Source organism: Gallinula chloropus, assembly GCF_964237585.1.
Source record: "Gallinula chloropus genome assembly, chromosome: 19".
In the NCBI taxonomy this organism is placed as follows: domain Eukaryota; kingdom Metazoa; phylum Chordata; class Aves; order Gruiformes; family Rallidae; genus Gallinula; species Gallinula chloropus.
The window spans coordinates 12,396,790-12,412,052 of NC_140104.1; the positions used below are offsets into that span (position 1 = coordinate 12,396,790).

At 50.2% G+C, this 15,263-nt stretch overlaps 1 protein-coding gene and 1 pseudogene across 2 annotated transcripts; both read left to right on the forward strand.

Annotated features, from left to right (window-relative positions):
• Positions 1-1,260: 1,260 nt before the first annotated feature.
• LOC311198992 (olfactory receptor 14A16-like) lies at positions 1,261-2,182 on the forward strand (annotated as a pseudogene). The gene has a single exon. The product of its transcript is annotated as an olfactory receptor 14A16-like (transcript).
• An 11,734-nt stretch (positions 2,183-13,916) lies between these two features.
• On the forward strand, positions 13,917-14,855 carry LOC311199067 (olfactory receptor 14A16-like; the record flags this gene model as incomplete). The annotated part of the gene is made up of 1 exon (XM_084273111.1): positions 13,917-14,855. The coding sequence occupies one exon, from the start codon at positions 13,917-13,919 to the stop codon at positions 14,853-14,855; it is 939 nt and encodes a 312-aa protein (XP_084129237.1).
• Between the last annotated feature and the right edge of the window lie 408 nt (positions 14,856-15,263).

Below are 15,263 nucleotides of genomic sequence, written 5' to 3' on the forward strand. Positions count from 1 at the left end.
TCTGCCCCATCAGAGGGAGAGGGCAGGACAGCTGTCTTATCCTGGGCATGGTTGCAGAGGTGGGAAGCAGCATGTGCACCCAGGGGTGCCCAGGGCTGTCCTAGTGAGCGGGGTCCCTGTGCCCCGGGGGGTTGTGTGCTGTGGTAGAGACTCTGCTGCTGCTGAGGTCAGCACTCAGCCTGGCTCATGGGCTTTACACAGAGTTACAGACAGAACCTGTGGGTTGGAGGAGTGACCCAGGGAAGGGAAGCGTAAGGTCCTTCTGCTGTAAAGAAAGTGCTGCCTGGGTCAGCTTTGCTCCCAGCTCCAGCTGATCCTTGAGAAACTCCAAAAGGTCTCTGAAGAATAACATCAAGGAAGCATTTTCCTGCAAGGAAGAGTCTTTGCTTTAACTCTTCCTCTCCTGTGGGCTGTGCTTACTGTGGGAGATGAGAACTTATTTCTCCCCTCTAGAATGTCAACATCAGAGGATTTCCTGAGCCCTGCACACACAGAGCTTCCCTGGGGCAGTGCCCTGATGCCAGGAGGGGTCTGCAGAGCAGAGCTGAGCGCCGGGCAGGTTGGATGACGTCTGTGAGCACAGAGTGGGAGGTGACATGTGCAAACAGAAGCAGCTCCAGGGAAAGCTCCAGGCCGCGGAGAAGTTGGCTAGGAAGGAGAAACAAGCAGCTAGTCCCAAAAATGCCCTGGCATTTGGGATTTGGGACCTCCCTGATATCCCCTGCAGTGCAGAAACTGGTATTCTACAGGAACACCAGGTTGTGATCACAAAGCTCCCAGCACAGGCCAGCTGAGAGCAGGGCTGATAGACAGAGCAGCTCTCCCCACTCTGCACTCAGGGGAAGGTTTCACTGGTCCTGCAGCAGCAATGTCAGGGAGTTCTGACTGAATAAACTCTCTCAGGTACAGTGAGGAGAAAACCAAAGCTCCAAAGCTCTGCTCTGCCCTTGGTTGAAACTGGAGTGACAGTGCTGAAAAGCTCATTCCTATCCACAGGGGATTTAGTCTGAGATCACACCATCCTTCTATTTACTGACTTCTGCCAGGCAGGACTGAGTTCTTGAGAGCCACAGCTGACCCCCCTCCCAGCAGTGGCACACTCAAGCCAGCACAAAGCAGAACCCCAAAAGGGACACGACAAAAGTCTTCCTGAATACAGAGTCAATAGGAATTGTAAGACGTTTTCCTCAAAGAAGAGTTCCCTAACTTCTCACTGTGCCTTTTCATCCTTGGACAGGTCCCCCCACTTGACAGCAGCAGATGTCCAACAGCAGCAGCTCCATCAGCCAGTTCCTGCTCCTGGCCTTTGCAGACACACGGGAGCTGCAGCTCCTGCACTTCTGCCTCTTCCTGGGCATCTACCTGGCTGCTCTCCTGGGCAATGGCCTTGTCATCATCACCATAGCCTGTGACCACCACCTCCACACCCCCATGTACTTCTTCCTCCTCAACCTCTCTCTTACTGACCTTGGCTGCATCTCCACCACTGTTCCCAAAGCCATGGCCAAATCCTTGTGGGACACCAGGGCCATTTCCTACACAGGATGTGTGGCTCAAACCTTTTTCTTTACATTTTTGTTCTCAACAGAGTACTTTGTTCTCACCATCATGGCCTATGACCACTACGTTGCCATCTGCCACCCCCTGCACTACGGGACCCTCCTGGGCAGCAGAGCTTGTGTCCACATGGCAGCAGCTGCCTGGGCCAGTGGGTTTCTCTATTCTGTGCTGCACACGGCCAACACATTTTCACTGCCCCTCTGCAAGGGCAATGCTGTTGACCAGTTCTTCTGTGAAATCCCACAGATTCTCAAGCTCTCCTGCTCAGATGCCTACCTCAGGGAAACTGGAGTCCTTGTGGTCAGTGCCTGCTTGTATTTTGGGTGTTTTGTGTTCATTGTGGTGTCCTATGTGCAGATCTTCAGGGCTGTTCTGAGGATCCCCTCGCAGCAGGGACGGCACAAAGCCTTTTCCACCTGTCTCCCTCACCTGGCTGTGGTCTCCCTGTTTGTCAGCACTTCCTTCTTTGCCTACCTGAAGCCCCCCTCCATCTCCTCCTTATTTCTGGACCTGTTAGTGGCATTCCTTTACGGTATCACCAGCAGTGAACCCCCTCATCTACAGCATGAGGAACCAGGAGCTCAAGGATGCCATGTGGAAACTGATGACTGGATGTTTCTAAGCAGCAATAAACTGCTGATCTCCTTCTGCATATCGCTGGTCATGTAACTCACATTAGGACCAGTCTGTATTTAGTAGGGACTTTTCGTTTCTGTGTGCATTTTTCCTTCTGTTTTGTCTCTGATGTAGTAACACCTTCATCCCATTCCTCATGCAGTGTCTCCAGGTCTTGTTTGACTCAGACATGGTAGCAGGAGAAACACTCCCCTTCCCCTGTACCTGCATCACCACCAGTCTGCCTCTTTCATCTCCCTTGTCGTTCAGGTGTTTCCACCTCTCCTGATGGCACAGCCATGCCTAAGGACATCTTTTCAGCAGTCTTGCTGGTTTTATGCACTTCACTTTGCTCACAGGTTTTCACCTCTGCTTGCTCATCGTTCAGATGCCGTTCAGCTCTCTTGTACCTGCTTTGAACTTCAGAGAGCTGGAAAACATCCCATCTTTCAACAGTCTAATGAACTGTTCTGTGAGAAGGTCTGTGTGTTGAAAAGTGACCTTTCTATGGATCTGATTGAAACTGTTCTGGGAGAGAATCTCCTCTGAGAGCTGACCCCCTTCACACGCTGCTTGGCCGTAGCAGCAGCTGAGGAGAGAGATTTCATGGGTATTAAACTGTGACATGTTTAACTGCTGTTTGTTGTCAGAGAAATCTGTCTGTGCCTGTGAGCACAGGTGATGCCAGGAAAAGTGTTGGGAGTCCCAGGAGGCCAGCAGGGGAACTGCTGGGCTTGAGGAAGAGCAAGATTCTTTATGCAGGGTTGGATCTGAAAATACTGCTTTTCCTGCCTGTCCAGATCTCCTTAGGAGACTGAGACCCATTGCAGAATGTGGCTGTCACTGCTTCTATCAACTGAGCCATGACAGGAAATAGTCGTGAAGAGAAAATATCCTCCATTGTAATATTCCTTTGAACTGTTCATCATTAAATACCTAACTGAAATCCAATTATTTGTAGAAGTCTGGATTTTTTTAATGAAAAGGACTTGAACAGATATGCTTTTTAAGGCTTTCTGTATTTTCATGAGCCCCATGGTATATTTGCTTCTGAGTCCACAGACCTCAGATACTAAGAGGACACTGAAGAAACCTCTCAAAATGTCAGACTTAATGCCCAAAGTACCTTGAAGTATTCATGGGCCCTACTGAGAGCCATTACTGACAAAGCTGCCCCATGAACATCTTACACCTTTCAAGTGAGTGCCATGAGGACAAACCCAGGCAAAGCACAGGCAGCTCTGATGCTGAGGACACCCTGGCTTGGTCTGATGAAGCAGAAATGCCAAGTGCTGAGCCCCAGCCCCTTGGCAGGGACATCCTGACCCTCACCTGTGTCTCAAGACTCTTACATTGGATGTGGGGAGTGTGCTGCCAAGGGAAGGACAGGGGTATGACACATGGCTGCCTCCCTAGGTTGAGTTCAAGGAGGCAAGGGTGCTCCATGTCTGTGAGGACAATGTGTCTTCTCTGAGGCCTCTGTTGGAGGGAAATCAGCCACAGCCAAGGGGGAACAGCATTTCTATCAGGCCCTTTCAGCCTGGCCAGCACTCTTGGCCATCTGCACCACAGCCCGTCTCACACTGCCCGACACCTGTGCCAGTTTCCCTGCAGGCTGCAGGCACCCAACCCCTTTCCCCACCTTGTTCTCACCTGTACTGCTGTCTCCCCCTCCTCGCCAGCTGTTCCCAGATAAACCAAGCAACCAGCTCATCCACACTTCCTCCAAGTAACTCCAAGCACTACAGCACTACCCTCAGAATGGCATTTCTGAACCTCTATTTTTAATTGCCATTTATTTGAAAAGGAAATTTCAAGCTCTCTGAGCTACCCCTATACTCTCCTCAGACTCCCCTTCCCCAGGCTAAAGAAGCCCAGGTCTCTCAGCCTCTCCACACAAGACCCCTAACCCTATCTTGGCAGAATTTCTCTCAACCTCGTGACAGTTCCTCCACATTCGTCCTGTCCAGCCCCTCCCAATCCTGGACTCTCTGCTGGTTGCCACACCAGTGCTGAGTCAAACCGATAGTAAGTGCCTTTGCCTGGGTGGTTGTACTCCTCCCAGTGCTGTCCAGTGTGCTCATGGCCAGGTTCCAGTGTAGCAGCCCTGGCTACTATGGCATCCGCAGAATGCCCAAAGCCTCCTCCTTGACACTGCTGCTTCACCACTCATGTCTGAATTCCCTTGATGTGCGGGTGTTGAGGTTTAACCCTGCTCGCTGATGATGTCATCATGCATGGGAGATTCTTTTGGGCAGTTGGCGTCAGCTGCCCTGGCAGTCCTCCCTCACAACAACCAGCGCTCCCTGAGCTTACATTCTGGTGGAGCAGCATGTGAATCAGGAAGGGCCTTGATGCTGGGCAAGCACTGGGCAGCAATGAATATGTTATCGTGTCACCAATGCTGGATTGGTCACAAAAGAGGATGATGTGTTGGTTCTACCCCCTGTTGTGGTTATCCCCTGATGCAGAACATCACAAGATCATAAGGAGCAGATCATCTCTGGTTGGAAAAGTTCTTGAGGTTTCTCTGTGTAAAACCACAGATGTTTTTGCCAGGATCTGCTGGAAGTGAAGCTCCGATGTGTCAGTGGTTAATGCGTGCACGTAGAAGCCTCAGCTGACTTGTGGTGCCTCAGCAAGAGGCATTAAAGGACATGATAGAAAATAAATAAAAAGAGGAGAGAGTAATTTAAATGTTTGTGGTGGTTCAGCCCCTAACAGTGGCTGAGCACCACACACCACAGGCTCACTCCCAGAGGAGAAAGAGACAGAGCCTCTGTTGGTTGGGATAAGGAGAGTTCACTGAAAAAAGCACCATGAAACTAGAACAATAAACAGCCCATTACACTCATACCCGGTGAGAACACAGAGTACCTTACCCACGTGAGGCTTACAGAGTGCTGCAGGACAGGAGAACCAACCCAACACCCCAGCTGGACTCAGACTGCCCTGGAGGCACCCAGGAGTGGTGCCCAAAGCAGCTCCTTTATGGAGAAGTGCTGTCAGGTGGTGTGGAAAACAGCCAGGGCTAACTCAACTTCCCAAGCAGTCAGCACAGGTGAGATAACTGTGGCCTGACCAGAACCAGGACAATCAATATCTACCCCTTTTTGCACACCATCTACATCATGGCCAGATGGGTTTGCCTCTGCACTCCCAGTTGCTTTGTTTCCATTGCTGCAATCACCCCCACAGGGCATTTGCCATCATCCAGGAGTGAGTATAGGGGTAGAGGTTTGGCCATTTTTCTCATCTGGCAATGCTTAAAGCCAGCTGGATGGCTTTTACCTCTGCAAACTTGCCCTCTAATCTTGTTCATCATATTTGCTGTTTACTTCTTGCAAAAAAAGGCTGAGCAGTCCCTTCAAGAGAATCCCAGGCACAATGACAGTCTGGTGGGCTGTCTACTGGAAACTGGTGTAGCGTTATTCCTGGAGAAATCTCTTTTTGTAACTTTTTCCTTGCAGCTTCTTCACTCAGGTTTGGAGGTGGGTTTCCCATCTCACCTCCTCATGTCTTTGCCATGGTCATGCAGAGAGAACCACAGGATGCCTCTTGGTGTGTACTTTTTTCTGGAACAGGGGAAGGACAGCTTCGGATAGCTAAAATTGTTCTCTGCCCAGGTGGGCAGTAGGACACATCCTCTTTGAGTTGCCAGACCTCTCAAGACAACTTATCCACAGCTGAGACAAGGGAGGAACAAAGACTTTCTTCAAATAGATGGATTTGGCCAGACACCTCAGCAGCTGTTGGTGCTTCTTCCTTTCCCCAATCTATTACTGCCAGTCAGTTGGCATATGATGCTGGTGCACTCCACACAGACTTACACCACATGGGTGAGGAACATTGGACTTCATCAGGATTGGTGGATAGCTGCAGATCATCAGGATCATAGTAATTCATCTCTCACATGGCTAATCCCCTCAAATACTGCACACTCTGCTCTGTGGTCATGCACTTGCCCGGCCAACACATGACATCTTCACTGAACAGGTACCTTCCCCCACACTTGACAGAAGTGGCCTCCAGAGGCTGAGGGCTTGAGACTTCTTTCCAATCACCTTGTCAATGACTCTGTTTCTGAACAGGGATCCCAGCTGCTTGGCCTCCCTGCCTTCTAATTCCAGGCTGCGTGCCCCATTGTCTCAGCATCGCAGTAGCCAGGTGATGATGCGCTCCCCTGGAAGGCAGCTGAAATTTTTCTCATTTCTCCCAGCTCACTCATGTACAAGGATCAGGTTATAATGCTCACTCCTGGAGGAGAAACAGACAGACCCTCTGTGGGCTGGGAGGATGACAGTTTACTGACAAAATCACTGTGAAAAAATGATAACAGCACATCACAAACTACACTCACATGCAGTGATAACAGAGAGTACTTTACTGACCAAAGGATCACAAGGTACTGCACAATGCAAGGACCAATCAAACGCCACAGCCACACTCAGACTGCCCTTAAGGAACCCAGGAGTGCCCCTCCCCAACCAGCCCATTTTGTGGGGAGTGATGTCAGGTGGTGTGTAAAACAGCCTGGACACACTCAGCTCAGCTGTGCTAACTCAGGTCACCTCTGCTAATTTAGCTCACCTCTGCTGGCTGCTTGGGGAGGTGAACTCTTGCCTGGCCTGAAACAGGACAGCTGTGCATTTAATCTCCTCTGTCTGTCACATATTTCTACTTGTCCAAAGTCAATTGACCATTGTTCCAACAGTGAATCTGCACACCAGTGCTTCTGGTTGCTCTCTAGATTTCCCTTCCCCTTGGACCATTCAGACACCTCTCAACCATCTAGCTGCTGCTCTGAGTTTCAGGGAGTTAAACCCTTGCCTTTCTGGCAGTTGTGGGACTCATTCTGTCTTTAGCCAGCTCTTGAGTTGTGGTGATTTCACAGTCTCCTTCCTCACTAGAACATCTCTCACAGGGTTAAGCTTTGTGGCAGGTGAACCTCACTGGTGGCAGATTGCACTTGGCATAGAGTGAGGAGTGTTGAATTTAATGGTGAATTTTGTCAAGTTTGTTGTGTTGTTGGGAAAATAACTCCCTGTGTGCTGCCTGTGTGCAGCCATTTCTCTAAGGAAAGCAGGGGAGCTGGTACAGAGGGGCTGTAATGCCCCACTGTGGAGTGCAGCAGAGAGACCTGATGTAAGGACAAGGGAGGCAAGTCCCAGTTGGCTGCTGAGAGTCATGGTGGGCTTGTGCAGCAAGGTTGTCCCCACAGTGTCAGTCCTCAAGGGACCCTCTTTCAGACCAGTCCAGACCTCCTTAGGAGGCACCCTGGATCAATCTCAGTCAGAGGTTGTCACCTCTCCTCTACAGTGAAAATAATAACCTACAACCTTAAAAATAAATCAATTTTACTCTGAGCTCCCTTTGAAACAGCTTCAATGATCTGTACATCTCTTGAAGACTTGAAGATAATTACATGAAGAGACATAGCTCATTAGGGCTTGCTTTTTTATTTTAATGAGCCCTGGGGTGCATTTGGTGCTGAGTCCTTGAAGCTCAGGTACTGAGAGGAGATTACACAAAAAACTCCATGTCAAAAGCAGAAGCCAAAGTCCCCTGAAGTATTAATGAGTTCTGCTGAGAGCCACTGCTGGCTGAGCCTCCCCAGGGACTCATTAGAACAGGTAATTGGAGGCCATGTTGGTTTGTAGGCAAAGTCAATGTACAATCAGCTGAGATGCTGAGCAAGGCCTGTGTTGGTTTGATGAAGCAGAAAGGCCAAGCCCTGACCCCCAGCCCCAGGGAAGACACGTCATGCCCCTTAGGCATTACTCTGGGCTCTTCCTGGGGTAGCGTGGGGGTGTATAACACTCAGGGAAGAACAACAAGGCTGAGGTGCTTAATGAAATCTTTGCCCCTGTCTTTAGTAATAGGAGCAGTTGTACAGAGAGAATCCAATTCCCTGAGCTAGGAGACAGGGACAAGGAGCAGAATGAGCCCACCTCAATCCAGGAGGAGATGGTCCTGCTGCACCACAGAGATGTGCACAGATCTGTGGGGCTGAATGGGATGCAGCCAAAGGTGCTGAAAGAGCTGGCAAGGGGGTTTCATCAAGCCACTTTCTATTAGTCCTGGATGACTGGAGAGGTACCAACAGACTGGAAATCAGTCAACGTAACCCCCTATATAAGAAGGGACAGAAGGATGACCAGGGAAATTACAGGCCTGATAGTTTGAGTTTAGTCCCAGAGAAGCTGATGGAGCAGATCATCCTGAGCAGTATTATCCAGTTAATGAAGAACCCCTAGGTGATCAGGCCCAGCCAGCTTGGGTTCATAGGGGCACGTCCTGTTTGACCAACCGGATCTCCCTCTATGACAGGGTGACCTGCTTCTTGGACAAGGGAAGGGCTGTGCATGTTGTCTACCTTGACTTTAGCACGGCCTTGGACACAGTTTTCAAGAACTTTCTCTTAGAGAAGCTCACTGCTTGTGGCTTGGAATCTGTGGTGGTTCAGCCTCAAGCAATGACTGAACACCACCTGTTGCTCGCTCACTCCTGGAGGAGAAACAGACAGAGCCTCTGTGGGTCAGGATAAGGACAGTTTACTGACAAAAGCAACGTAAAAGTGGAAGAATATCAGTCCCAATTGCACTCACACTCAGTTATGGCACAGAGAGTACCTTACAAACCCAACAATAACAGAGTGCTGCACCATGCCATGACCACTCCTCCCCAACCAGCCCCTTTGACGGGGAAAATATGTCAGAGTGCTGGTTTTGGCTGGGATGGAGTTAATTTCTTTTCTAATAGCAGATGGAATGCCATGTTTTGGAGTTGGGATGAGAGCAGTGCTGATAACACCCTGATGTTTCTGGTTGTTGCCAAGCAATCAAGGACTTTTCAGTTGTTCCTATTTCCCTACTAAGGAGAAGGAAGGGGACACAGACAGGACAGGTTACCCGAGCTGGCCACAGGGGGTATTCCATGCCAATTACATCATGCTCAGCATAAAAGAGGGGGCTTGTTGGAGGAGGAGGACACAGTTCCAGGATATGCAGTTTTTGGGGACGGTTCTGTTTTCGGGACAGGTCTGGGCAGCACAGCCTGAGTTGTGTGTTTTAGTGACAAACTGCATTGTGTATCATAAGTTTCATATATTTTGCTACAAAGTCCTGTTATCATTGTTATATCTCTCTTTCTGCTATTCTAGTAAACCATCCTTACCCAACTTGTGGGGTTTTGTTTCCTTGGATTCGGGTTTATTTCCATTCCCTTCGCTCTCCCCCTCCCCAACTTGTCCCCCCACCCTCTTCCTTTTAAAGAACAAGCCACTGTGTGGTGCTCAGCTCTCAGCTGGGGAAAAATCACATCTACTAAAATCCAAAACAAATCTATTCGTAAAAACATGAAAATTCTTATATTAAAGTTGTGTCAATTGTCTCTTAAGCTACATCTCCATCAATCTCTTCAGCATGATTACATTTCATTGAATCATCAGGGCCAGCAATACAATGAAGAAGATGATCAGTTGGTTGCTGTTTAGAAACATCTAGTCATCAGTTTCCACATGGCATCCTTGAGCTCCTGGTTCCTCATGCTGTAGATGAGGGGGATGACTGCTGGTGGAAACACCGATGAAAGAAATGCCACTACCAGGTTAAGTGGTCTGTGGAGACTGGAAAAAAGGGCAATGGCTTCAAGTTGGAGCATAGGAGTTTCAACACTAAAATGGAGAAGAAATATTCACAGTAAGGTTGACAGACCACTGGGATAGGCTGCTAAAGTGTGTTGTGGAATCTCCTTCTCTGGAGATATTCAAGACCTGTCTGGACACCGACCTGTGCGATCTGTCCTAGGGAGCTGCTTTGGCCGGCGGGGTTGGACTCAATAATCTCTGGAGGCTCCTTCCAACCCCAAAAATTCTGTGAACCTGTGAATCTGTAAATAGGAAGGCGATTGAGGTGGGCTTCAGGTAGGCAAACATGTCAGTGCTGACAAACAAGGAGTCCACTCCCAGGTGAGGGAGGCTTTGTGCCGTCCCTGCTGCGAGGGGATCCTCAGCACAGCCCTGAAGATCTGCACATAGGACACCACAATGAACACAAAACACCTACAAACCAAACAAGCTCCTGCCATAATTTCCCTGAGTGTGGCCCGTGAGCAAGGGAGCTTGAAGATCTGGGGGATTTCACAGAACTGGTCAGCAGCATTGCCATGGCAGAGGGGCAGGGAAAATATATTTGCTGTGAAAATATATTTAATAAGGAATTAAAAATTATCTGCTGCTTTTTGCTGTCAGAGATAAGACTGAGAAAGTGTAAAGAAATTTGCATACAACAAGGTCATTGAAGAAGGGGGAGAAGGTCCTCCAAGCCTCATTGCAGAGATTCCCTTGCAACCCATGCAGAAGACCATGGTGAATGAGGCTGTTTCCCTACAGCCCATGCTGGATGATGTGGAAGAGTGATTCTTTGTGCAGCCTGTAGGCGACACCGTGCTCAGGCAGGTGCAGACCCCTGAAGGAGGCTGTGACCTCATAGGAAGCCTCTGCTGGAGCAATTTTGCTGGCAGGGCTGTGGAGGACCCAGGCTGGAGCAGTCTGTTGCTGAAGGATGGCACCCCATTAAAGTGACCCACCCTGGAGCAGTTGGTGCTGATCTGAAGCTATGTGGGAAGAACTCATGTTGGAGGGAGTTATAAAAGAATGTCTCTTGTGGGTGGAACCCAATGCTGGAGCAAGGGGAGACTGTGAGGGGTCCTCCCCGTGAAGAGGAAAAAGCAACTGAAACAATGTGTGATGACCTGACCCCAACCCACAATCCCTATCCCCCTGTGCCACTCAATCAGAGGAAGGAGAGAACTGGATGGGTTTATTGTTGTGTCAAGGTTATTCTACCAGCTTCCACCTTTGAAACAATTAGATGTAGAGAAATACCTCCCAATCAATATGTGTGTGGGCTGAAAAAGGTTTTGGACACCTCCCCAGTGTGGGGATTAGAAGAACCAGTAACCTTGGGGTTAAAGGCTTTCCCATTGAATGGAGGGGTCCTAACACTGCCTGACATCACTTTGCAGCTCTATCAGCATCAAGTTTCACAAACGCTCAATACCCAGCAACAGCCCCCAAACAACATCTGCGAGGGATGAAGGATCTTACTGGCCTGAAAACTCCCTCACTAGGAGCACGAGTAACCTTGGGGCTCAGGGCTTTCCTAGCCAAGGGAATGGTTGTAACAGTGCCTGACATCATTTTCAAACTCTACCAGTGCTTGACCTTGTGTTACATCTTCTCTTCCCTATGCAGCTGAGGAGGGGGAGTACCTATTCAACAAGGTGTGGAAGAGGAACAAATCCATGGGCATGTGGAGTCAATGGTCATAGGCTACAGTAATGATCATTAAACTCTTGCCCAGGAAGAGCCAGAAGTGCAGGAGCTGCAGCTCCCATGTGTGTGCAAAGAGCAGGAGGAGGAACCGGCTGATGGAGCTGCTGTTGGACATCTGCTGCCTCTGGGTATGGAAAAGTGTTGCAGAAGTAAAAGACAGGAGTGAGGAGAGATTTCTGACAAGGAAAACTAAAATCTTGATTTGTCTCACAAACTCCCAGGTGTGCATGAGGAGCAGAAGCCTCTCCCATGGGCTCCCAAAGAGTCATTCCTGGTCTTCAGTTATGGGTACAGGTGAATGGGGGTGACACACAGTTTCCATCAGATCAAGGCCACTCTCATGGAGAAGGGGATCTTGGAAACTTGCCTCTGCTCCCAGTAATTCCCATGGGAGCTGGGAACAGCAGCTCCATGGCAGAAGGTTTTGATTTTTGTGCCACCAAAACTGGGGTAAGGGGAATCCAAGATACAATGGATTTGTGGAAGTCATAGGTCAGAGCTGCATCCCCTTCGAGCCCCAGGGCTGCAAAGCAAGGATAAGGGATCTGGAGTGACTCTCACAGGGGGAAAGAGTCACCTCCCTGTCCCTGCCGGGGGTTCCTGTCTCATGGGGAGACATGGAAAGGTGATTGTCCTGCACAGCTCTGGTTTGGTCAGGAGAAAGGACTGATGGACAGAAGGATTTCTCCCCAGCCAAGGGAGGGAAAGGCAATAAAGACTTAGTGTCTTTCCAAGTTAGTTACTTGGAGCTCCAGGGACACCTCACAGGAGACTCTGGGGAATGGAGTATGTGACGTATTCGCCTGCTCCTCTGCTGTGAGCTGGGCTGGGCTCCTGGGATGGAGGGAGCTCACTGCAACCCAGCAGCCCTGACAAGAGACAGCTCTGCCCAGGAGCAGCTCCTCTGCCAAGCACACAGGGCTGGGGACACTGCCTGTAGGCACCAAGGGGAGACCTGTGCGGCTGAGAGAGCTGATGGATGCTGAGAGCTCACTGGAGGAGAAATCTCCACAGCACTCTGCCTGGTATGTCTGTGGGTGCAGGGCAATGCAGGTTCAGTTCCTGGAGGGATCTCATAAAGCTGAGACATGGGGCAGTGTGTGGGGTCTGTCAGGAGGACAGGTTCTCTGTAGGACCAGAAAGTGCTGCCTGGAAGGGATGCCCTTCTGCCCCATCAGAGGGAGAGGGCAGGACAGCTGTCTTCTCCTGGCCATGGTTGCAGAGGTGTGAAGCAGCATGTGCACCCAGGGGTGCCCAGGGCTTTCCCTGTGCCATGAGGGCTCTGTGCTGGGGTAGAGAACCTGCTCCTACCAGGGTCAGCACTCAGCCTGCCTGGTGGGCTTCCATCCACGTTGGTGCACAAAGAAGCTCTGGGTGGCAGGTGTGACCCATGGAAGGACAGCGTAGGGTCCTTCTGCTGTCAAAGTGTGCTCTGTAGGTCAGGTGTGCTCCCAGCTCCAACGGATCCCTGGTAACTTCCCAGGCACTTTTCAAGAACACCAAGGATGCATTTTCCACTCCAGGTGAAGGGACTTTGCTTTGAATTTTCTCTCTTGTGGACTGGGTGCGGAGCAGGAGCTGAGCTTCTCTTGATAACTATGCAGAAGGCAGTGCAAACTCATTGGTCATTAGGACTTGTCAGAGCATCTCCAGTGCCCTGATGCGTGGAGGGATCTCCAGAGCAAAGCTGAGCAGAGGGTAGTTGGAATGAGATCTGTGAGCACAGAGCAGGAGGTGACATGGACAAAGAGAAGCAGTTCCAGGGACAGGTCCAGGAAGCAGAGTCATTGTCAGGGAGGGAGAGGCAGCTGCTCCCAGAAATGCCATGGCAGTGGGGATTTGGTAAATCTCTGATATCCCACGCAGTGCCAACACTGATGTTCTACAGGGAACACCGGGATGTGATCGCAGAGAACCCAGCACTGGGAAGCTGAGACCAGGGCTGATGGACAGAGCAGCTGTCCCCACGCTGCACTCAGGGGAAGGTTTCACTGGCACTGCAGCAGCAATGTCAGGGAGTTCTGACAGAAGAAACACCCCTCAGGTACAGGCAGGAGAAAACCAAAGCTCCACAGCTCTGCTCTGCCCATGGGTGAAACTGGAGTGACAGTGCTGAAAAGCTCATTCTTATCCACAGGGGATTTAGTCTGAGATCACACCATCCTTCTATTTACTGACTGCTGCCAGGCAGGACTGAGTTCTCGAGAGCCACAGCTGAGCCTCCTCCCAGCAGTGGCACGCTCAAAGCAGCACAACGCAGACCTCCAAGAAGGGACCAACCAAAAGTCTTCCTGGATACAAAGAAGCAGTGTTAAATGGAAGAGAATTTCCTGAAAAAAAAAGATAAGTAAATTGTCACTGCACATGTTCCTCGTTGACAGGTCTCCACACTTGACAGCAGCAGATGTCCAACAGCAGCTCCATCAGCCAGTTCCTCCTCCTGCCCTTTGCAGACACACGGGAGCTGCAGCTCCTGCACTTCTGCCTCTTCCTGGGCATCTACCTGGCTGCTCTCCTCATCAATGGCCTCATCATCATCACCATAGCCTGTCACCACCACCTCCACACCCCCATGTACTTCTTCCTCCTTAACCTCTCTGTTTCTGACCTTGGCTGCATCTCCACCACTGTTCCCAAATCCATGGCCAATTCCTTGTGGAACAGCAGGGCCATTTCCCACACAGGATGTCTGGCTCAAATATTTTTCTATGTATTTTTGATTTTCACAGAGTTCTGTCTTCTCACTGTTATGTCCTATGACCGCTACGTTGCCATCTGCCACCCCCTGCACTACGGGACCCTCCTGGGCAGCAGAGCTTGTGTCCACATGGCAGCAGCTGCCTGGGCCAGTGGGTTTCTCAGTGCTGTGATGCACACGGCCAATACATTTTCAGTGCCCCTCTGCCATGGCAATGCTGGTGACCAGTTCTTCTGTGAAATCCCACAGATCCTCAAGCTCTCCTGCTCAGATGCCTACCTCAGGGAAATTGGAATCATTGTGGTCACTGCCTGCTTATCTTTTGGGTGTTTTGTGTTCATCATGGTGTCCTATGTGCAGATCTTCAGGGCTGTGCTGAGGATCCCCTCGCAGCAGGGTCGGCACAAAGCCTTTTCCACCTGCCTCCCTCACCTGGCCGTGGTCTCCCTGTTTGTGAGCACTGGCGTGTTTGCATACCTGAAGCCCCCCTCCATCTCCTCCCTAATTCTGGACCTGGTATTGGCATTTCTTTACTCAGTGTTTCCACCAGCAGTGAACCCCCTCATCTACAGCATGAGGAACCAGGAGCTCAAGGATGCCGTGTGGAAACTGATAACTGGATGTTTCTCAGAAACAACCAGCTGATCATCTTCTTCTGTGTTGATAAGTGATCTTTACATATATATGAATAAAACTGTTCTGGGTAAGAATCTCCTCTGAAAGCTGACCCCCTTCACACGCTGCTTGGCCGTAGCAGGCAGCTGAGGAGAGAGATTTCATGGTTATTAAACTGCATCATGTTTAACCGCTATTTGTTGTCAGAGAAATCTGTCTGTGCCTGTGAGCACAGGTGATGCCAGGAAAAGTGTTGGGAGTCCCAAGAGGCCAGCGAGGGAACTGCTGGGCTTGGGGAAGAGCAAGGTTCTCCAGACCGCGTTGAATCTCCAGACACTGCTTTTCCTGCCTGTCCAGATACCCATCACAGAATGCTGCTGTCACTTCTTCTATCAGCTGAGCCATGACAGAAAATACCCGTGACTGAAAGAAGGTCCT